Raw genomic sequence first — 24,468 nt, 5'->3', positions numbered from 1 at the left:
TTGACATCCAGTTATGCCAGCACCATTTGTTGAAGGTGCTTTCTTTTTTCCATTGTATAGTTTTGGCTTCTTTGTAGAAAATCATATGTTCATAGGTGCGCAGATTAATGTCAGGGTCTTCTGCTGTGGGATGATCTGTATGTCAAATTACTCTGATTGATCAATAAATAAAACACTGGTTGGCCAGTGGCTAGGCAGGAAGTACAGGTGGAACTAACAGAGAGGAGAAAAGAAAGAACTGGAAGGCAGAAGGAGTCACTGCCAGCCACCACCATGACAAGCAGCATGTGAAGGTGCCGGTAAGCCACGAGCCACGTGGCAAGGTATAGATTTATGGAAATGGATTAATTTAAGCTATAAGAACAGTTAACAAGAAGCCTGCCATGGCCATACAGTTTGTATGCAATATAAGTCTCTGTGTTTACTTGGTTGGGTCTGGGCGGCTGTGGGACTGGCGGGTGACAAAGATTTGTCCTGACTGTGGGCAAGGCAGGAAAACTCTAGCTGCAGTCTTCAGTTTGGTTCCATTGGTCCACATGTTGTTTTTTATGCCAGTACCAAGTTGTTTTTATTATTGTAGCTCTACAGTAGAGCTTGAAGTCAGGGATCATGATCCTTCCATAGGTTGTTTTATTGTACAGGATTCTTTTGGCTATCCTGGGTTTTTTGTTTTTCCATATGAAGTTGAATATTGTTCTTTCCAGGTCTGTGAAGAATTGTGTTGGGATTTTGATGGGGATTGCATTGAATCTGAACATTGATGCAAAAATACTCCATAAAATATTGGCAAACACAATCTAAGAACACATCAAAACAATTATCCACCATGATCAAATAGGCTTCATCCCAGGGATGCAAGGGTGGTTCAACATACAAAAGTCTGTCAATGTAATACATCATATAACAAACTGAAAGAAGAAAAAAAAACACATGATCATCTCACTAGATGCTGAAAAAAGACTTTGGCAAAATCGAACACCTCTTCATGATAAAGTTCTTGGAGAGATCAGGAATACAGGGAACACAACTAAAGGCAATTTATAGCAAGCCAACAGCCAACATCGAAGTAAATAGAGAGAAACTCAAAGCAATTCCACTAAAATCAGGAACAGGACAAGGCTGTCTGCTCTCCTCATACTTATTCAATATAGTACTTGAAGTTGTAGCCAGAGCAATAAGACAACATAAGGAGATCAGGAGGATACAAATTGGAAAGGAAGAACTCAAGCTTTCACTTTTTGCAGATGGCATGATAGTATGCATAAGTGGCCCCCAAAATTCAACCAAGGAACACATACAGCTTATAAACATCTTCAGCAATGTAGCAGGATACAAGATTAACCAAAAAAAAAAAAATCAGTAGCCCTCCTATATACAAATGACAAATGGGCTGAGAAAGAAGTCAGAGACACATCACCCTTTACAATAGCCACAAATGATGTAAAATATCTTGAAGTAACTCTAACTAAACAAGGGAATGTCCTATATGACAAGAACTTTAAGTCCCTGAAGAAAGCACTTGAAGATGTCATAAAATGGAAAGATCTCCCATGTCATGGATAGATAAGATTAACATAGTAACAATGGCAATCTTGTCAATGTACATTATTAACAGAGAAGGTGAGTGCCTTGCTCAGTCACTAACACTATAAAAAGCTAAAAGAAAGCCTAAGCATATCTTGTGACTCTAACTAAGCTCATCATCATGGTTATGAGATATTCAGTAAGGACAGGCTTACAGCTAAGAAAGGAGTAAGTCTGAACTCAAGGACAACAGATGCTGCCTTTCAGATGCTATTTTACCATTCTTACTTAAGGAATCTTTTTAGGAAGAATATCTTTTTAGGAAGAATATTGTCAACATATAGGCAAACTTTACCATGAATTTAGTTGTGCCACAATCTTCAGTTCTTAGGTGTAAGACACTTCAAACAGATACCAAGGTGGAAAGCTCCTTTCCTTCTGATGGCTAAGAAATTTCCAACATATCCCTCTCTTTTCACCTTTTTGTGAACTATTTCTTAGGCTTTGATTCTTGTAGCATTTTCTAAATATAACATCTGATTTTCCATCACTGAACCCCACACCGTAAGTCCTGCCAGAATTATCTTTGAGTGACCAAGATAAAACTATTTTATGCTTTTTCTTTCTATTATCTCCTCAGTGAATGCATATTCGAATCCTGAATTACATGTCATTCTAAGTCCCTCGGATCCATCACCTTCTTTTTTTGTAAAGATAAAGCCGGATTATGAGGATCAGCAAAGATGAAAAAGATCCCTTTGTCCCACACCAGGAATACCAAAAGCAAAGTTGTTTGTTTTTGTTTTGTTTTTCTGAGAAGAGGAAGCAGGTTGTTTTATCTAAGAGACCTGTAAATATAGGTCAATATACATACAGATGTGAGCCCATCATCATGCTAAACATAGTCTGATAATCCAGCCTCCCTCCCTCTAGCCTTGAAAGCCATCTCATAGTAAAGATAAACAGGGAAACATGCTGGGCAGATGCAGTGGGAGCTGGGCAGATGCATGCCATGCAGGCATGACGACCAATAATATACAACTCAGACGCTGCATCCATGTGGAGAGTTTATTATAATAAAGAGAAAAAGAGGCAGAAAGACAGAGAGAGAGAGAGAGAGAGAGAGAGAGAGAGAGAGGGAGGGAGGGAGGGAGGGAGGGAGGGAGGGAGGGAGGTGCGTGCACACCTCATGGGAGGAAAAGCAAAAGAGAGAGGGAGAAAGGGGCAGAGTTTTTCTTTCAAAAGAGGCTTTTATGTCAGACACAGGGCTGCCCCAAGGGACTGGTCAGAATATTAACATTCCTCTATTTTGATTATTATAAAAAGAGGTGAGTTAGGAGAACAAGTGGAGGGACAAGAGTGTTGAATTCTTGAGGCTACTTCAAGTTGGCAAGGGGGGAAGTGGGGAGGGGGGAAGCCAGGAGTCGTGCATGGCAAGAGGCGGGAGTAAAGAAGCAATTCATAACACCATGGATTTGAAAATATCATGGTCCGTCACCACTCATCTCCTTACAAATGGATCATTAGGAGGATAATACCTTTTGGCAAGGACTCCAGAGAGCTTCTCTGGACCAGTTGAGTGTGAAGACCCCTCTTAGAAGGAGAAAGCCTGCTTCCCATCCTAATCAGAGCTGCCTGACTCCAGAAGGAGAAAGAAAATGTGATGCAAGTGAAACAGTAAGATCTGAGGACTGACTGTCTCCTGGATGAGAGGCTCTTACATGCCCCAGAAGCTCCTCTGAATGCTGCAGTTGCTTACAGACCCTCACTACTAAGTCTGCCTGCTTTATGCCTTCCAACTCAGAAATACTTCTTCTTTCTCTTTCGTGTTCCCAGTTTTTACAATGGCCCAAAGCATAAGCTACATGCCCTGACACTCTAGGCATTCTCTCCAAACACACCCCATTTCCCAAGAGACTATTTGCAGAATTTCTTTATGAAATCTGACTGCTTTCTTAAATTATAACTTCAAAACCCTCATTTTCTCTACTTATTCCTTTCTACAAGTAGCTGGAGATATCTCTAGCTTGCTTACTCTATTGGTCTTGTTTGTTTGTTTTTTTCTATATTATGTTCTGATTCATTTTACCTCAAGTTTCTGAATAGTATTTCAGTTGTTTTATCTATAAGACCTTGAAAATGGAACCATCGGATTTCAGTGACATGGGTTTGTAAAACAAATGGAAAGGCTTTTTACTTAATGTGAGATACAGAGCTCTGTATTCATACTAATCTCAGAGAAATTGTTAACAATTTAGCGATCTTAAAAGGTATCTTCTGTAGGCCATAGAACAGACTTCTGGTTTCATCATTCAACACTTCCCTCCCTGAAGATATTTGTCAATACCTTACAAGTTCACTACTTATGCTTTAATCTCTTCCTGCCTGCCCCTTCAACATTGTAAGGCTAATTTAGGGCAGCACATGGAGGCAGGGTCATGATCCAAATTCTCTCATACCAATAATATTTTCTCTTTTTTTCATTCCTGCCATTGTCAATTTCACTACCTATTCATATGTTTCCTTTTCTTCTCTGTCAACTTCAATACAAATGAAAATACCTCTGTTCCATAACACCTGTCTTGTTAGTGAATTCAAGATGACTCATTTAATATTGCTGTAGTCTAAAGAGACAGTGCAAATTAGGTGCATTGTAGCCTCTGGAATGTTTATGATTAGCTGAAGAAGGGAAACTTTAGGTGATAATGCTACCTGCTATGTCAATGTCTTGTACCATTATGTGTTAATGTATTCCCTCTGGAGGGCAGAAATAACATTTTTTTTCAGTATCCTGTGGGAAAGCTGCTATCAAAAGGTTTTGGACAGGTGAGACTCCTGTAGCCAGTCCTCTAACAGGCGAGAGAGATTGCTTCCACATTGTGAGTTCGGAGAAACCTTATTACAGATTTGGTAAATATGTATATTTTAATATGTTTGAACACACTGTGTGAATATATGATTAGAGTATTATTCTAGCCTTTGGAAAAGAAGCATTAAATTTAACAACTCAGTATACTATCTTTGGAATAAAGCAATTCTCTAAAATCAATGAATTCCTTATAAGAAACAGGTATGCGAAAGTCCATCATTAAGTGTGGGAAGTGAAGGATGCATTTGGTATATTAAAGTTTATGGTTGTTTCTTGAGATGCTAAAGTATAGAAAGATTACCAAATGTTTTAATGTAAAGTAGCTAAATTAAATTAGACTGACCAAGAATGATGCAGGTGCACCTAAAACCTAGAGGACCTTATATTACATCTAACTAAAATTTGTAGAAAGGTTTAGTATGGAATAATGACCTTGACAAAACTTCTGCCAGAATTTTTATGAGCAAGTTCAATACTTAAGCGGAGTACTATATATCATTAGCATAGTATGAATATTCTTTACATGCTTCTAGAATGATATTACAAATCTCCAATTTACAATAGACATACACCTGAGATTTACTTTAAAAAGTTGACTAACTGTTTCACAGATAAACTTCAAACTAGCTAAAACAGTAAGGACACATATTATAAATGTAATGAAGAGTAATAATAAAATAATCATGTATGAGGCTGTTCCTGAAATCTCACTATGTAGCTGATTCTTAACAAATGTTTGGTATCATCTTATGACGCCTAAGCCCTTCATAATGCACCTGCTGTCTGTCTAGTAAGACTCAAAGAATTATTTCATAGACAATTTCCTGACAACTGAGGAACTAGATACAGAAAGTGTACCTTAAATATGCTGAATTGTGTGAATTCTCTGCCTAAGGCTATTTCCCAGTGCTCCTTTTGATGTATAGCATGAATCATGGGATTAAGTAACAGCTTGAGAGGCTTGAGGAAGGTTGTTATGTAGCTCTATAATTTAAGCTCTTACAAGCTAAAAAAATTTAGGCAGCCAATTAGTATTCCTAGAATATAATAACCTATGCATGGAAGTAAAGTTAAGTGTAAGAGTCTCTGAAAGGCATAAAGCCAGTGTCACTGAATTCAGGACAGGTGATTCTTCAACATGGCATCTTGGAGAAGCAGATTCTTCCCACTGCAGGCTCTCAGTACTATGCAGACCCATGGAAGGAGCCATCAGACACTGATTTCCACCCTCCTGTATTCTCTGCCTTTCCTGGTTTGAAATTATTTCAGTTCTTCTCCATCACCTCCAACACCTTCATACTGGGTGTTTACTATTTCTTTAGCCAATGCAGCTAATCTAAAGTTGCTTCATCTTGTTTGAAAAGTGGAGGTAAGTGCAGTTGTTTCTAGAAGCTACTATTTCTTTAGCCAATGCAGCCAATCTAAAGTTGCTTCATCTTGTTTGAAAAGTGGAGGTAAGTGCAGTTGTTTCTAGAAGTTATGCTGTATTCTGGTGCTGTTTGTCTTGAGGACATTGAGGTACATTTTAATGCCTGATGAGAACCTGAGGAATTGAAGTTATTACTACTTTTGGAGAGGCATTGGGACAGATATGGTTTACAGACATAAATTCAAAATATAAATATAAATAATAAATAAAAATCTAGATTAAAACCACAACCACCACAAATCAAAAACAAAAATAAAAAAATCAGAGCAGTCAAAGGAGAGGATGCTTTTTTAAGTCTCCTTGCTTGCTAAAAATATCAAGGATTGATGTCTCATTTTGCAATGTTAAGATAGCTATTCTTCTGGACGTCAGCATATCATGCTAGATTAAGCTGTACAGAGCATGGGACCTTCCATTCTGAGCCATTTAGGAACTGATTAAGATGTTTTGATGAATCTCAGTTCTGTTGTTGCTTCAGTTAGAGCTCTTGTCTTTAGCTTCATAAATTATGAATGTAGTTGCCAGCTATTGTACACAATAGATAAAAAATCATCAACACATTAGTTATGTGAATGTCTTCATAATCTGAATGACATTAACAATATTAGATAGGTATCACTGCATTCAAAATGGAGAATATTTCAATTGAAACATCAAGAACTTTCTATATTGCTAATGACACTGAATTTAGTACTAAAAGCAACAAATACTGAAGAGACATAGATGTTCAAGTCTCTAATTCCACAAAGGAAGCTACTTGAAAGGCACACATAATTGTAGTTTACCAATAATGCATAGAATTATGAAAAAGTATAAAACTACTAAAAAGTCATTCTAAAGATAAACTACAATTAGAGTGTTTCTCAGTTAAAATATATTTTGCTTTAAACAATTCTTCACATCACACAGAAAATTAGTTCTTTTGTTTCTTACAAATGAATCTTTTTAGATTCTCACCTTCTCATCCATAGACTGTACAACTATTCTGTTTAGAGAGATGCAAATCAATTTTTGTCTGTCATAAGGTAATCGTTCCTGTTTTTGTACAGAAAGTTTCTTGATTGAAGCTTTAAGATAACTGTAGCACAGATGGAAAAATGACCAAGAAAGGAAGAGAACATTAATTACTCTAGTCATTAAGTAATTGATGAAGACACAATTATTTTCTTGTTAATGAAATATGAATCTATGATTTTTAATTTATTTTTAAGTATTTGCCTGTATGTGCAAGAAAAATAACTCCATTGTAGCCCTTGACAATATACACATCAATGTTAAACAAACCTAAACTATAAAGTCAGTGAAATAGTTAAAATCATATAGTATTCGATGGGATTGTGTTTTTTTACATAAATTAATTTGAAAGACCACAAGGTCCTCAGGTTAGTTATTCATTTTGTACATTTTTTTAAATAAAGAAGACATTAATCATAATTTTGAAAGTTAGATATGAAAACTATTTTTCTTTATGGTTTCAGTTCTTGCCAGAGATCATACATTGCAAATAAATATTTTTTTCACAATAAGTCCTGTTTAACTTTTTTTTAAAATTCCAATCACAGATCCCCCTCTTCCCTTCTCCAACCCCTCCAGCCTCCCCCCACAACCCACCTGCTCATTCCCTCCTACGAGAATTAAGGCATCCCATGGTGAGTCAGCAGAGCCTGGTATATTCATTAGAGGCAAGTCCAACCCCCCCCTCCCAGACTGTGAGAGGTGTCCCACCATAAGTGTACTCCAAAAAGCCACCTCATGCATCAGGAAATGGATCCTGATCCTATTGCCTGGACGCCACTTAAGCAGATCAAGCTACACAACTGTTGCTTATTCAGAGGGCCTAGTCCAGTCCCGTGGTGGCTCCACAGGTGTTGGCCTAAATTTTATGAGTTCCCACTAGTTTGGATTGGTTGTCTTTGTAGGTTTCCTCATCAAGATCTTGATGCCCCTTGCTCGTAGAATCCCTCTTTTTTCTCTTCGACTGCACTCCTGGAACTCAGCCTGGTGTTTGGCTGTGGATCTCTGCATCTGCTTCCATCAGTTACCGGAGAAAGACTCTATGGTGCCAGTTGGAGGTATTTACCAATCTGAGCACTGGGGTAAGCCAGTTCAGGCACCGTCACCACTATTGCTAGTAGTCTAAGCTTGGGTCATCCTTGTGGATTCCTGGGAACTTCCCTAGCACCCCAAAATGAATAACTTGATTAGACATTTATAATTTTTTTTAAATACTAGAGAGAAATAGCTCAGAAAGTAAGAGTACTTACTGCTCTAGCAGAAAAATTGGGTTTCCCAGCACCCACATAGTGGCTGACAACTATCTCTAAACCTATTTTCAGGGAGTCAGTTTCAGCTTTTAGGAAGAAGGAACACACATAACATACATACACACATGCAATAAAAGCATTAATGTGTCTCTGGATCCAGGCACATATGTGGTGAATATACACACATGTAGGCAAAGCATTCATGCTTCTCAGAATCCAGGCACACAAACGGTGTACTTATACACATGCAGGCTAAGTGGCCATATAATAAAATTAAATAAATTTTAATTCATTTAAACTAGTGAGAGAAAGATATCTTTCAAACTGGGTGACATGATACAATTTCCAAGGATGCGGTGAACCAAACATGCAAAGGTAAAGTTGTATCTGTCTCAGTTATAAGACTCTGCCTTAGACCAACCAGTTCATAGTTCTCACCATAGAGCATGTACTGTAGGTACAGCAGGGATAAGAAGAACACTGTGTATAATTGGACCTTCAAAAATATATTAAATTTCAGTTTGTATGATGATAATGACATTTTTATGAACAAAAGCTAGAAAAGTTTTTACTTTGAAAGTCTGTTCTAAAATTTCCCCCATTATCAAAGTAGACTTTATTTAAAGAAGCAATATTTCATACTTTGATAGAATCATAAAAATTTCCAGGTCTGAAAGTAGGTTGAACAAAAAAAAGTCAAATATAGACAACCATCCATTTCTTTCTCTTAAAACCATACTATCCTGCTTTTGAAACTTTCCTGTTGCCTGAGAAAGTGGAATTTTTAGATGCATGATTATTAAAATATCTTACTGGAGATGACAACTGTGATCTGATCCTACAAATTCTTGGCAATGATCACCAAAGTATCCTATATATGAGGATATTTAGTTTGCAAACATATACCATTAGATAATATAAAATATCCTTTCATTTGAATGTATTCTCAGAGCACATGGATAGTCTAAGGAATGCTTTTCAGAAGTAGAAAAAAAATAGACATTGAGATATTTAACAGTCTATCAGGGAACATTCTTTTCTGTCTAAACACACCATTTTCAAAATATCATGGAGAATATTTTAAAATATTATCAGATTATTTGTAGACCACTGGCATTTTTGTTTTTCTTTCAATGGATCATATCTTGAAATGATTATAGTAATACTTATAATTGTAGACAATGTAACATTAATGGAAAATAAGAATTTTATAGAAAGTAAAGCCCAGGGAACTTTACTTGACCACTTCCAAGGATACTCAGAATTTTCTAAATAAAGAAAAATAAATAATAGATAAGTGATGCCTCACCAGAATGTTTGCCCATGAAACAATAAGACAAATAATAAAGGAAAGTGTACATTTCGTTTTACATTAATTGAACTGCAAAATTAATCAGAACCATCCTAAAGTCAGTAAATGTGTGTGTGAAGATGTTGTGGAGAAAGTGTTATTCTTACCATATTTTGTGACACTAACGAAGTTCTTGGAATTAAAGACAGAGAGTAGGAACAACAGTTTAATAACACAGATGTAGAATATATTTATGAGAAAGAAATACTTTTATTTTAAATAATCTATCATGCCACTTGGTAAAACTAGTTCCTTTTTCTTTTGCAGAAGACACATTTCATGCTCTTTTCTTCTCGTTCATGAACCATGCAGCTGAATATTAATGTGACCAGTTTTCTTCTCCTTGGCTTGACACAGGACCCTAGGAGGAAGAACTTAGTGCTTGCCATTTTCCTGTTCTTTTATATAGGGACATTACTGGGTAACTTTCTCATCATTGCTACCATCAAGACAAGCCAGGCACTTGGGAGTCCAATGTACTTCTTCCTGTTCTATTTGTCCTTGTCTGACACCTGCTTCTCTACAACTGTAGCTCCTAGAACAATTATGGATTCTCTGAGGAAAGAGGCCTCTATTTCTTTCAGTGAGTGCATAATACAAGTCTTTACATTCCATTTATTTGGCTCACTAGAGATCTTCATCCTCATCCTCATGGCTGTTGACCGCTATGTAGCCATCTGTAAGCCTCTGCACTATATGACCATCATGAACCGCCAGGTCTGTGGGATGCTAGTGGCCATAGTCTGTGTGGGATCATGTGTGCATTCTTCAGTTCAGATATTTCTGGCCTTGAGTTTACCCTTCTGTGGTCCCAATGAAATTGATCACTACTTCTGTGACTTGCAACCACTGTTGAAACTTGCCTGTTCAGACACATATGTGATCAACCTTCTCCTGGTGGCCAATAGTGGGACCCTTTGCACAGTGAGTTTTCTCATGCTCATGGTCTCGTATGTCATCATTCTGTATTCCTTGAGAAACCACAGTGCTGAAGGGAGGAAAAAAGCCCTGTTCACTTGTGTCTCCCACATCATAGTAGTCATCTTGTTTTTTGTGCCTTGCATATTTATATACACGCGTCCTGCAACCACCTTCCCTATGGACAAAATGATATCGGTGTTTTACACAATTTGTACACCCTTTCTCAACCCTCTGATTTACACGCTGAGGAATGCAGAGGTAAAAAATGCCATGCGGAAGCTGTGGAGCAAAAAAGTCTCAGGTGATATATAAGGAATCAAAGGTTGTATTTATTTTAATAAAGAAAATCTTAGTTTTCAGTTATATGTTTAGAATAGCACTGTTCTGAGAATGGAGGTTTGGTTTCTTCAAGAGAATGGACAAACGGGGTACATCCTGAAATAAATATCAAATTATTTTATGGAAAAGAAGATGTAGCAAGGAGATATGAGGATTTATCTCAGTCAACTTGTTTTAAATGTTGATCTCTATTAGGTCCATGTTCTGGTCAAATATCTTACATTCAGAGCATTAGAATGTTTACCTTCTCTCAAATGATTTTCTTTATTATAGATTTTTTTTCCTTATGTTTCCTCATGACACTTTTGTTCATGTCTTCTTCAATCAAAGGAATGGAATGTATTTACAAATTTATAGAAGTTTTGTTGCAAGGTACAATATGAGTGTGTTGTTTGTTTAACTGTGTGTGTGTGTGTGTGTGTGTGTGTGTGTGTGTGTGTGTGTGACAGAGAGTAAAGGTCTGTTTATGTGTGTGTGCACCTGTGTTAGCATGTTCTTCCTCTTCACATTGTGCTTATTCTTAACACCTAACCTAGGAATATCTTTAAACTAATGCTATCATGATTGGTGTTATGGCTAGAATATGTGTGAATGTATCTGTCATTCTTAGACATCTGCCTGTCTATCTATCTATCTATCTATCATATATATATATATATATATATATATATATATATATATATATATATCATTATACAAAGAGAGATACATGCAAAATATACGTGCATGTATATGTGTGTTAGATAATTTACCAGTTTTGAGGTTATATTCCATAGGTTTTTGTTGTGTGTATGTGTCATTACTCAGAACCTGTAATAACATTAGAACAAGTAGAGAGAACCCACACAGCAGAAACCCTCTGACATTAGGAAGATTCCACTTGTGGCTTTACAATCACTATATTTTTAAAATAATAATTGGACACTTATGAACTTTGGGGGAACAGTTCATCTTTAATCATTTGAGGTTTGCATTGAACTTTAAAAAAATGTAAAACAATGTGCATGTCAAACAAAGCATATTTCTGAAATTGTAATTCCATATAAACTATGGCACTCACACATCACCACTGGAAGACATTGCAATTAATTATCAGTTCTCTAATTATGGTATATTCCATTAATTTATTTCAAATCAGATGATGGATATCTCTATTTTTCAAGTTCACAAATGAGACTCTACAATCCCATTTAAAAAGTCTTCATGAGTGCTCAAGAGTATACTCATGTTGTTGTTTTTGTTATTTTTTTTGTTTTCTTTTGCAAATGTGCAGCATAGAAAGTCTTCAAAGTGGTGTAAGACTCTAAAATTAGGAGAATGTAGAGATGAAAAAAGGGCAGTTCTTTATGTATAGTTTGTTAATCTTTACTGAACATGGATCACAGAAAACAATGAGGTTTTCTGCACCTGTTAAGCTCTGTCAGTGTCTTCTTCACCAAAGCCCGTCCTGTCTTTATGTAGTAAATAAGACCCTGTGGCAAAGAAACCACATTCTTACACATATGCACACACACACAGTAACTGTGGTGATGGATATGCTAATATATTTCCTTTTAATGTTCATTCTTCATATTATATGTATACACATCAAATAAAAGACATTTTACCAGTTCTACAACAAAATTGGACAAGAAACATAAAGCAGGTGGAACTAAATCTGGAATGTAGGCTAATATCTTCAGAACACTATTTGGTATTTCTTTCATTTCTCCTTAGACCTTCAGTGAACTAGGCAGGATCTCTGGGTATATTATGCCTCAAAGCTGATGAGCTAGGGCCCAGAGAGTGAGTTCAAGTTCCTCAGGCCTTCAAACTTGATATCTCTGATGCTCACCATCTGTACCACAGTCTCCTCTAAAAGAAAGATAACTTGAAAGCCCTTCAAGTATCTCCATCCTCTTTGCAAAAGACACATTTAAAGGTCAGGAACTAATTTGCAAAAGGGATCCACAAGATGACAAAGATTTTAGGGAGAATTTTCTTTTCATTTCTAAAAGACAGAACTATTTATGTCCTGCTTAAAAAAGAATAGGGAATTTAGAACTATAACACGAAGAATGAAAAAATATAATGAAAAGAACACAGGAAGATATAGCCAGGTTTCAACCTTTGCTGGGAGTGTCTTTCTCAGGAAATTGAAAGAAAGCAGGTGTGACAGGGTCTGATTCTGCTAGGCTGCCCAGAAATTGCTATGCAGCTGAGATTGACTGAAATCTGGATCCTCATCCTGACTCCCTCACCCCATTCCCACCCCCGCCAGGCCCACATACACACACACCCCTTAGTACTAAGTTTTCAGGCCTACCCAGTAAACATATTGTTTATTTTGTTAACATTTAATCATATGAATGCAGCCATGTTATTCTTAGGCAATACAGGCTTTCCCAGGAGTAATACTTATATTACTTATATTTCAATATAATTAAAACCTATGTATAGAAAGAAATAGTAGCTGGATAGTTTTATTTTAGCACAATACAATGAAACAATGGTAAAGGCACATTTATACTCAATATTTACTCTAGTAAAATAAATCTCAGTGTATGGATCCCAGTGAAGGGAAATGTTATACACAGAGATCTACCTAAAATGAGAATGGGATAAATGGAATGGTATCAGAAGAGAGATGTCAAATGGACTAGACATTGTTTAGGTATTTATTGCTTGTAAATATGATATAATCAAGCAATAAATAATAATAAGATATATTAGATTATAAATAATAATTAGAATATTAGATCAATATTCTAATTGTTGGACTCAAAGAATATGACTAATAATGAATGGAAACACTGTTTACCAAAACCAAATGATTAAAACTAATTTTTAGTCTTCTAAATTTTTTTTTACATTCTTTGCCAATTGTACCACAGTTTGAATGTTGTGAGGCTTAATAGTCTTGTTTTCTGAAGTCTTTTAAAAATCTATTGCCTTGGATGTGATCCTTCCCATGTGTATAATCATTTATGCAATATACATACACTGAAGGCTTAATAGGTAAATACCAAGTTTTTCTCATTTTTTGAGACAGGACTTCTCCATGTAGCCCTGGCTGTCCTGACACTTGCTCTGTAGAATAAAGTAGCCTGGAACTCATAGAGATCCCACTACCTAGCACGTGCTGGGATTAAAGGCATGTGCCACAACCACCCAACTTAAATACCACATTTCGACACCCTAGAAACAGCCTTAAGTATTTCACTGGTCTCACTTAAAATAGTTAAGTAGGAATTGGAGACAGCAATGATTTTATATGATCCTTATGATTGAATAATAGAAATTTTTCATTCACATTTCTGAATATTATCTGAACATAAATATGAGAGTATGATCATGATTATCATACCTTACTTCCATATAACCCAGTACCCCATCATTTCTCTCCTGAATCCTGTGAGGTTGCTGTTGTTGTTTCACTAAGCAATCGCATTAGTCAAAGCTAAAGAAATTGAAGTTTGCCAAATTAAATGATAACTCTCAGCTATTTTCCTGTAGTCTGCCAGGAAACCTTTCTAGCCCACAGTTTCCTCATTGCATTCTTTACTTCTGCATTTCTCAGAGTGTAAATCAGAGGGTTCAGCATGGGAGTGATAATGGTGTAAAATACAGCCACCATCTTATCCTCTGAGAAGGTAGTGTCAGGCCGCATATACATGAAAGTACAGGGACCGAAAAAGATGATGACCACAGCAATGTGGGAACCACAGGTGGAGAGAGCTTTGCGTCTGCCTTCTGCTGACTGCTTTCTCAGAGACACCAGAATAACTGTATATGAGATTAGTAAGATAACAAAACTGCCCAGTGCAATGGTACCACTGTTCGCTGTCACAACAACACCAACAATGTAGGTGTCTGTGCAGGCGAGTTTCAGGACAGGGTGTACATCACAGAAGTAGTGATCAATCTCACTGGGTCCACAAAAGGGGAGCTGTACCACCAGAGCCACTTGGATAATGGAGTGAAAGAATCCACCCACCCATGTTCCCAGCAACATCTTGTTACATCTGTCCCGGTCCATGATAGTCATGTAGTGGAGGGGTTTACAGATAGCCACATATCGATCATAGGCCATGACAGTAAGAATGAAGATCTCAGTGCAGCCAAAGAAATGAACCCCAAAGAGTTGTAACATGCACCCCACATAGGAGATGGTTTTTTTCTTCACTAACAGGTCAACAATCATCTTGGGTGCTGTGACTGAGGAGTAGCAAATGTCCACAAAAGATAGAAAGTTGAGGAAAAAATACATGGGGGACTTGAAAAGATTGCCAGTGCAAACTGTGAGCATAATGAGGAGGTTTCCCAGCACTATGACCATGTAAAAGAAGGAAAACACCACAAAGCATACTTCTTCAACTTCTGGGTTCTGAGAAAGACCCAAGAAAATGAATTCAGTGACATTGTTTACTCCTTCTATGGAATAAGATCTTGAAGCCATATTCCCAAGAGTACATTAAATTACCTGAAATAAAAATGAAAAAGACCATCAACATTCACTTCTCTTTTATAACCAATGAAAAATTAAAGGGGCTAGAGTTGGAAGGTGAGCCCTTATGTCTTCCGTACTCAGGCTTCAGTTTAAATGTATCTCTTCTGATCAGCTTACCTCGATGTTATATCCCCATGCTCTTTTGAGTTCAGATGAGAAGTGAAGTCCAAAGGCATAAGGCCAATTCTTCCAGACTCATATGACACCTGAAGAACTCCCTCCTCTTCTTGTAAGGTTTATACACAGCTTCTAATGCACTTGGATCTTTTGTATAAGATAAACAGACTTCCCTCTGAAGTATCAGCAAATGCTTGCTGCATTTTTTTTATGGAAATGAGAATGTTTTCTCAGATTTTCTCTGCTTCACACTGCCCAGTCTCAGTGTCACATCTGCTCAGAATTCACAAGTAGCACAGCCCCAGTGACTTCTGCAGGCTTCCCTTCCCCTCAAAATTGAGTCATCTTGAAGTGAAATTATGGCCTCTCATCTGACCTCAGGAGTTCAATATCCACTATGTAGTGTCATAGAAAGACTCTTATATTAGACATATTTGATCTTGTAATAATCTCACTTTAAGCCAAATGAATCAGTTAACTTTATGAGACCTCCCTTAATATATTTGTGATATAATAAACTTTTAAGGTATTATTATTTGTCATAAATTGTCACTTCTACAATGAAATAAAAATCACTTGCATAAACATAGAATAACCACATAATCCTGAAAAGGCAAAGATAAGAGAATATGCATCATTATGATAATAATAAATGATAATAGAAGAATCTTCTGTAGATGAAGCCAGCTTTGCCAGCTAGATCAAGATCTCAGATAATTTCTTCAGCTAAAATAGAGGTCACTCCAGGATTTCTCCATAATTTCCTTAGCTTGATATTTAAATGCCTATATGAAACAAAGAGAAAAACAAAACCAAAACAAAAGAGGAAATGCTCTGCACTTTAACATCAGCTTTTCTTCGGGCATACTCATATATCCTGTTTCATTTAGCTACACCATATGGCTTTGTGTGAACTACTTTGAATTAAATATTTCTGGGAGAGGTTATCATTCACTTGGCCTGGAATGATTCTCAGGAGAGGACAAATTTGATTTCAATAGAAGTATCTTTAGCAGTACAGTTACAGGCATTCTAACGGGCATCATTGATATGGGAAAGCAAATGTGAATAAACTGTGATTAATAGAGGTTTCAAGATCCTTTCTCAAATAACACACGGGCATAAGTGATCCCTGTGGTGGTAAGCTGTCTTTTTGGGATCGCATCTCTCAAGGTCCACTATGTTTAATTCTTTCAGCCACAGAATGTTGCAATTTCAGCTGACTTTTGCAGAAAGAGCAGGCCAACCAAGAGATTCTGAGAAGACATGTGTGCTGTGAGTGTTCAGGTATTTGTCCTAAAGTTGTAGAAAAAACACTATACATCTGTCTACTTCTGTATAATGCAGATAAAAGGGGAAAGTAGATAAAAGGAAAGTGGTCTTCTAATCAGATTTGGAATTAAGCTCAATCCCAAGGTTTTATGAACTGTGATTCTTTTGGCATCTTACTGATTTTAAAAATAGAAATTATTCAAAACTAATGAGCTCCTATTAGAGAAGTTTAGAGTAACTATTACTGTGTTTGTTGATTTGTTTATCTAGAACAGATAGATACTTACACACAAACTTGATACTGTCCCTGCACTGTCTAAAGCACCGAGGAGGAGGGGAAGCACTCTTTCTCTAAGACAATGTGATCTTAAAGCCTCCTTCTCCTTTTCTCAACATTTCAGACTTGATGTTCATTCCAAAGACTAGCATTTTCTTATTACCAGTTATAATTCACTATCACTAAGGCAGCATACATACAGATATGTCATTCTGTTAACATTGTCATTATAATCTCATACTTTCTTTTCTTAAAAATACAGGGTAAATTTTATTATAAATGCGAAAAAGTGGACAACCCACCTCCTTCCACAAGCTTCATGTCCTTAGTTTGAGAAGAAAGACAAAACTCTTACTGATAATTTTTAAATGGGCTTGGACTCACATTATTTTTTTATCTTCTCCTTAGATAGTGTAGTAATCCTAAGTAATTATTAATAATGAATATCAGGGAATTTCTTGTTCTCCTAAACACAGGGTGACAGAACTCAATCTTCCTTGTTCTAGATCTTCTCATTTACCGAAATCTGCCTGGGCATTGTGCCTTTTACAGAAAATGCCCCTTCTTCTACTTTTTATGTAGTCTAGTTAGGGAGAGGAAGAAAAGCTGTAATGACCTTGGGGAGAATGTATTCCCAGAGTCTTACTCCATGATCAAAATAAATTTGCAAACCTAAAAAGCACTTTAAATACTAGTGTGGGTTGAATTTAAAACTAAGTGACTATTTTAAAGGTTAATCAATGCTCAGATCATAGCCATAATCCAGAAAAAAAATAGGAAACAGAAGTATTATTTTGATTATAACATTATTACTTGAACTAATATATATATATATATATATATATATATATGTATGTATATATTAAGTATATATTAAATAATATGTTTATTATGTTATCCAATTTATCTCATTTTTTAGGTTTGAATTGCTCTACTTCTAACAAACTAAAAAAGCTATATATAAAGAAAAATAAGTAGAGAAATAGTCACTCTTAAAGTACTTGGCCAAACAAGATAATACACCTTTAATCCTAGCTCTTGGGAGGCAGAGTCATAGTGTTCTCTATGAGATCAAGGCCATCCTGGTCTATGTAGAGAGGTCCAGGTCAGCTACAGCTACATAGTAAGACCATGACTCTGATTTAAAAGAACAAACAATCAAAAGAAATAAGGAAGACTGGAGACAGAAGACAGATTTGGAGCAGAACTGAATTGCAACAAACTAATTCACTGGAAAACTTATGGGTATATATACCCACAGATAGCTAAGTGTCCAACAGTACCCAAGCTCCATTAAAATGTCACTGACAGAAAATAAAAATAATACAGAGAATAAAAATAAATAAAAATAAAAAAACAGCTTTTGTCAGAGTTGTGGGGACCCGCAATGACAGCTTAATTTCTCTTTGGTTCACATGCAAAATATCCATATCACAGGTGGTAACTAGGAAAGAGCTTTGTTTCTGGAATAAAAATGATATAATTTTATGTGTCTATTTTATTTTTGTAGTATAATGTTTTGGAAGTTTACCATGCAGTTGCATTATTGGTGACTTGTTCTTATTTAGTACCAAGAGATATGCTACTCTGTAGTCATTCCCTTGTGGATATTTGGATATTTGTATTGCCAGCATATGTCTATAATGAACAATACTTCTGTGAACATTTTTGTGCAATTCATGTACACATAAATTTTCAGTTCTCTTGCACTGAAACCTAAAACTGTAACTAATCTACATTACTGTAAAGTGTATGCAGAGTGCCTAGGACAGTCTCATGTAGGCTCCCTAATTGTCAGTTCAGTCTCTGTGAGCCCCTATGAGTCCAGATTAGTTGATTCTGTGAGTTTTTTTGTGATGTCCTTGACTGGCTCTTACAATCCTTCCTCTTCTGTAGGATTCTCCAAAGCTCAGCCTAATGTTTGCCTGTGGTTCTTCATCTGTTTCCATCAATTGCTGGATGAAGCCGCTCTGATGAAAATGAGGCTAAGCATCAATCTATGAGTATAGCAGAATGTCATTAGACATTATCACATTTGGCATTTTTTTCCTTCCAGTTGTGTTTGTATCTTAGGTCTCTGTGTCATCCAGTGGGTCCTTGCTATGGAACAATGCTTTTGTATAGTGGTTTAATAAAATGGTGGTTGGCCAGTTGCCAGGTAGGAAGTATAGGCAAGATAAGCAGACAAGGAGAATTCTGGGAAGAAGAAGGCTGAGTCAGGAGATGTCAGTTGCCGTCCAGGGAGCAGCATGTAATAGCACACAGGTAAAGACATGGAACACATGGGAACATATAGACATTAACCGAACTGGGTTGAATTTAAGTTTAAGAGCTAGTCAATGGTAGGCCCAAGCTAATGGTCGAGTAGTTTTAGTTAATATAAGCCTCTGTGTGTTTACTTGGATCTGAGTGGCTGCAGACTGGGTGGGACACAGGACAACTTTCAGCTACAGGTCCTAGTGTTTCAGGCAGTCAGGTATAGGTTTACTTGTGGCATGGGTGTTAGGCTAGACCCGTCATTGGTTAGCCACTCCCTCAATCTCTAGGTCAACCTTTCCCCAGCACTTCCCATAGGCTGGACAGGCTGTAGGTCAAATGTTGTGTGGCTGGGTTGGTGTCCCAAACCCCCTCTTGAAGTGCTTCCTGGTTACAGAATATGGCCAGGTCAGGCTATGTATCAACTATTGCTAGCATTAGTTATTTAGCTGCATTGTGTTCTTACCCTGCAAGGAAGTGTCACGAAACACGACAGAATCCGCTTATAAGAGTTTATTAGAGTTAAAGGGACAGAGTGCGCAGGCCTGTGGGAGAGACACGTGCGTGGAGAAGAGAGGAGAGAAGAGAGAGAGAATATGGCGCTCCACTTTAAAAACCGGCTGGGGGCGTGGCCAGGTCACGTTGCGCGCTTACGTAGCCATGTAACGTCACGGATTCTGGTCACGCGAGATGCCTTGGCCGGAACTTGCTAGGCAGAGGTGTCCGGCCTGACCGGAATTGGCTAGGCGGAAGTGTCCGCCTGGTAAATGCGACCGTGGGGGGGGGGGGGCGTGTTGTGAACCCTTCAGCTAGGAGTCTTAGCTGGAGTCATCTTTGTAGATTCCTGGGAGATCTTTTTACATTAGGTTTTTTTCTTGATTTTGAAATGCCCTCCCTTTTTAGTAGTCTCTTCCAGTGCTCTTCTCCTCTGCCCCTACAACCGGATCACTCATGTTCTCATCCCCTCCTGCCAGTCCAGTCATGAAATTTCTTCTATTTCCCCTTCCCAGGGATATCCAGGCATCCCCCATGAACACTCCTTGTTACCTATTTTCTCAGGGTCTGTGGATTGTAACATGATTATCTCTTAGCTGCAAAAATATATTTTAGAGATTCAGCTGTGTATTAAAGCTATACTTTGACTGGCCAAGGGTCTGTCAAAAGACAAGCCATTTATTATGAATGTTTGTTACTATCCAGCCTTTAATATTTCAGCTGTCTTCTATTATGAAACTCTTGCATGCCCAAATATTTCCAAACTTGCTGAACTTCTAGGTTACTTACACCCCCCCCCCACTCCCACACCTCCTGAGTCTAGAAGACAAGCTAGCTGGAGACTCATAACTTTGCTTCTTGTGCAAATGAAGACCAGACCATCTCCTTGCCTTGAGGCCTAGTGGCTCTGGAGAGTAACTGACTGAGAACAATAGAGGCTTTTGCATATCAAGGTAGAAGGTAGGGTGGAGGAACATTCCTGAGGGGACAGAGAACTGCTTGGCAGAGAGAGAAGACAGATATTTTTCTGTGGAACAGACAGAATGGCAAGGTGAAAGAGAAGAGAGGAAGACCAAGGTTCTGTAGAGGGTAAGGAGATCTTGGATAGAGATTTCTGAGTGCCAGGAGTAGAGAGTAGTGGAATGGAGAATGAGGAAACAGAGGACAAAGATGAGGTTGGAAGCATAGGAGTTTAGTCATTAGCAGGACAATGAGCTAGGGAACTGGACAGAACTGAAGCTATGTAGACAGAATTTCATCCCAAAAAAATAAAGTAGATGGATAAAGAGCTTGGTGTATCTATATTTATTCTTGTCCTGAATGCCTGATGGAGCTATAACTGTTTTGATAGAATTTGTCTTAGAGGAATAAAGTTAACAGATATAAGTGCATAGTGTACGTAGATTGTTTTTTTTCCTCAGATAACTCATGCTGGATGTAGCACAATCTCAGGACCCTGAGTATTCAATAATTATCCTGTATTTTACAGCTAATATCCACTTATGAGCAAGCATATACCATGCTTGTCTTTCTGGGTCTGGGTTACCTCACTCATGATATTTTTCTACTTCCATCTATTTGTCTTCATAGTTCCTGATATCATTGTTTTTAACTGCTGAGTAATATTCCATTGTGTAAATGTATCACATTTTCTTTGTTATTCCTCAGTTGAGGGACATTTAGGTTGTTTCCAGGTTTTGGCTATTACTAATAAAGCTGTTATGAGCATAGTTGACCATGTATTCTTGTGGTATTGTGAGACCAAAATGAGCCATCTTAGAAATGCTTTCACCCAAAAACTAAGGCCTAAGATTTCTCCTTTTGGGAATAGGCCATTAGTTACTGAAACCAGTCAGTTCAGATTCCCGAAACCAGGAAGTGTAAAAGTACAGAGTCACAAGATAGTCACGAAGTAATGCCTGCCAGACTATGGAATGTCCTCTCCCTGGTTTCCAGGGTAACTGATCACAGAAATGCCTCCACCTGAGGGCAGCCAGTGAGAAATGGTAGTGGGCAACCACTCTCTTAGAAGTAATTTCTAGAAGTTCCTAGAAGCAAGCCAATCAGAATTGTATCCATACTAGCACCCCTAAATGATGTAACCTTGTGACTTTTCCCTTTAAAAACTGAGCTTGCAGACAGGTGGGCACTTCCTCCTGCCTCCACTGCGTTGGATGTATTGGACGAAGTCCCTGCCTAGGCTTGTATATCCAGAATTAAACCTTGCTTTTGCATTCCGGCATGCTCGTCTTTGGTGGTCTCTCTGGGGTTCACGATCTGGGCACAACAGTATGATGGAGCATCCTTTGGGTATATACCTAAGAGTAGTATAGCTTGGTCTTGTGGTAGATTAAGGCCCTGTTTTCTGAGAAACTGTCATAAAATCTTAACTGACAAAAAGCTTTCTGTGTTTTATTTTTATTTCATGCTGACTTTTAAAGCAATTCTCCTAATATGTGAAAAAAACATTTATTGCCATTTTAACATATATTTAATGTTTTTCATTTTGTATCAAAAACAAATCTTTTTATTGCATTTGTTTGTTGTTTAATGTGTCTCTTTGTGTGAAAACACACTTGCCATGGTGTGCAAATAGAGATGATTTGACAACTTTGTGAATCACATGTCTCTTTTCACTATGTGGGTCCAGAAAAAGAGCTTAGATCATTAAACTTGGTGGTTTGGTTCGTTTACTCATTGAGACATCCCACCAGTCCTGAGGTCTCATCTTTACACTCTGTGCATTTGAGTATGTGAGTCCACTGATATTGTGAACATTAGCTTGCCTTATTAATGACTCATCCCTTCTCTTACAGGAAGCATTTACACAAAAGTTTGCTTTTGAGTTGTTTCAGAACTGACTTACTTTTTAAATATCACAAGCAGTCACTTCTGATACATAGTGTTCTGCCCAGATCAGGACTCCCAAAGAGACCACTGGAGACCCAAGATGTCCAGAATGCAATAGCAAGGTTTATTTGACTAGTCGCACACGTATGCTTAGTTCAAGCTAGCAGGGAGCTCTCATCTACCACACCCAATGCCTTGAGGCAGGGAGGAGAGTTCCTCTTTCTTGGGGAAGGAAGTTTTGTGGGCAAAACCCACAAAATTCCTTAGAGGGGAAAGGGTTAAAATGGATCCATCCTTGATTGGTCCAGTTTTTCCCTGGCCTGGACTTTGTCTTATACTAGCTTATCTGTTTGCCCTATCAGAAGTTTTACAACCCATCTCCAGGGTCTGGTCATGTTATCTCCGGGGAGGGGCATCTGGTGGTTAATCGGTCACTACCAGACATCCTGACTTTGTTCTTTTGTAAAAAGCTGACTTCACCCTCTCCAGTAAGGGGGAACTGACTCAGTTCTGTTTAGTTTAAGATATCTCTTCCCTCGGCTCTTTTGGGGAACTGTGTCTGGGCTTTCTGTGGGGGTGTTTAACGTAGAAGACGTTATTTGATAAGATTTCCCAGTGGTGATTATCTGGGTGTTAATATTGTTAACTTAACCATATAAAGTATTCCAGGGTGGTTGTTTTGTTTGATTTGTTATCTCCATTGCATATGTGGCTGCTTCCAGAGTTCTCTGCTCCCCCCTCCCAGCCCCCCACAGAATTGTTAGCAACATTTGTATTCATTAATATACACCATAACCAATTGCTTCAATCCTAGACAGGCTAACTTGTTTACATTTGCATAAATTTCCTATTTTAGTCATCCTAGCAATTTTCTCTGAATTATCCAAAGCTTTTCAAATGAATACATTATACTTTATATCAGTGATATATAAAGAAAGTGTATTGAAATATATAACAACACTAAATGGAGTACTATAGAAACACCCTGCAACAAGACACTGAGAAGATTGCACTGTGGGTTTTTATCACAACTTAGTATCCATTAGTGAAAAGAACAGACAATTCACAAACACAAGGAATGATTCTCACAGACTATTATAACACAATAGATTATAACTTATGTGTTATGATTCTTATAGACTATCATAGAATAATATGATAGACTCTGATTTATAAAGAACAATTTTCACAAACTATCTTATAATAATAAGATAGTCTCTAACTGTTGTGCCCAGGTTGCAAGACCACCACAGAGCCAATATCTGATGCAAACACAGAGGATTTTAATAACAAAACAAGGAAGCTTGGTCCACCATCCAATATCTGACACAGTGGGTGAAGGAGGAGGGCCCTGAGCACTCACTTTAAGGGGTTTATATAGGAGAAGTTTACATGCAGCATGGGATTGCACATGGGGTCTAGGAGGGACAGTTTCTTTCTTTCTTTCTTTCTTTCTTTCTTTCTTTCTTTCTTTCTTTCTTTCTTTCTTTCTTTCTTCTTTCTTTCTTTTTCGGTTTTTCGAGACAGGATTTCTCTGTGTAGCTTTGGAGCCTGTCCTGGAACTTACTCTGTAGCACAGGCTGGCCTGGAACTCCCAGAGATCTGCCTGCCTCTGCATCCTGATTGCTGGAATTAAAGGCATGTACCACCACTGCCTGGCTGAGGCAGTTCTTTGAAGTTACTGGCTGAACTATAAGCATGAGGTTACTGATGGCTAACAGGATTCAGGGTATCTACAGAGACATAAATTTTTACTCCCTATGTCTTGCTTTTGTTGAACCCAGGATATATATACATTCAGATTTTTTGTTCAAGTCCTACTCTCCTCTCAGGTCAACTTCTGGTCAGTTGAATCCACTACTCCCCATATCTTGTTTTGCCAAGTACAGGATACATAGATTTATTGTCCCAGCCTTGTAAGTTGAATTTCTGATCACTTCTAATACTAATTAATCAGCACAGTAGCATTTTATTCATCTTTGCAAAATGATATAACATGAATAATATGTCTTTAA

General features: G+C 37.6%; 2 protein-coding genes across 2 annotated transcripts; one reads left to right on the top strand and one right to left on the bottom strand.

Annotated features, from left to right (window-relative positions):
• The first annotated feature begins 9,743 nt into the window (after positions 1–9,743).
• Positions 9,744–10,886, top strand: LOC102917417 (olfactory receptor 4C16-like). The gene has a single exon (XM_006996942.3). It carries the CDS (start codon positions 9,744–9,746, stop codon positions 10,668–10,670), a length of 927 nt encoding a protein of 308 aa, XP_006997004.2. The 3' UTR covers positions 10,671–10,886.
• Positions 10,887–13,768: 2,882 nt separating this feature from the next.
• LOC143272713 (olfactory receptor 4S2) lies at positions 13,769–16,458 on the bottom strand. Its single transcript, XM_076568687.1, has one exon. The coding sequence runs from the start codon at positions 15,133–15,135 to the stop codon at positions 14,179–14,181; it is 957 nt and encodes a 318-aa protein (XP_076424802.1). The 5' UTR covers positions 15,136–16,458; the 3' UTR covers positions 13,769–14,178.
• Positions 16,459–24,468: the final 8,010 nt, after the last annotated feature.

The sequence above is a fragment of the Peromyscus maniculatus genome, chromosome 4, assembly GCF_049852395.1.
Source record: "Peromyscus maniculatus bairdii isolate BWxNUB_F1_BW_parent chromosome 4, HU_Pman_BW_mat_3.1, whole genome shotgun sequence".
NCBI lineage: Eukaryota > Metazoa > Chordata > Mammalia > Rodentia > Cricetidae > Peromyscus > Peromyscus maniculatus.
The sequence above is the reverse complement of the archived record's forward strand: the minus strand, read 5'-3'. Positions and strand labels throughout refer to the sequence as shown.

Bases quoted from the DNA above. Each gene is read 5' to 3' on its own strand.
- LOC102917417 (XM_006996942.3), top strand. From the start codon at position 9,744: ATGCAGCTGAATATTAATGTGACCAGTTTTCTTCTCCTTGGCTTGACA.
- LOC143272713 (XM_076568687.1), bottom strand. From the start codon at position 15,135: ATGGCTTCAAGATCTTATTCCATAGAAGGAGTAAACAATGTCACTGAA.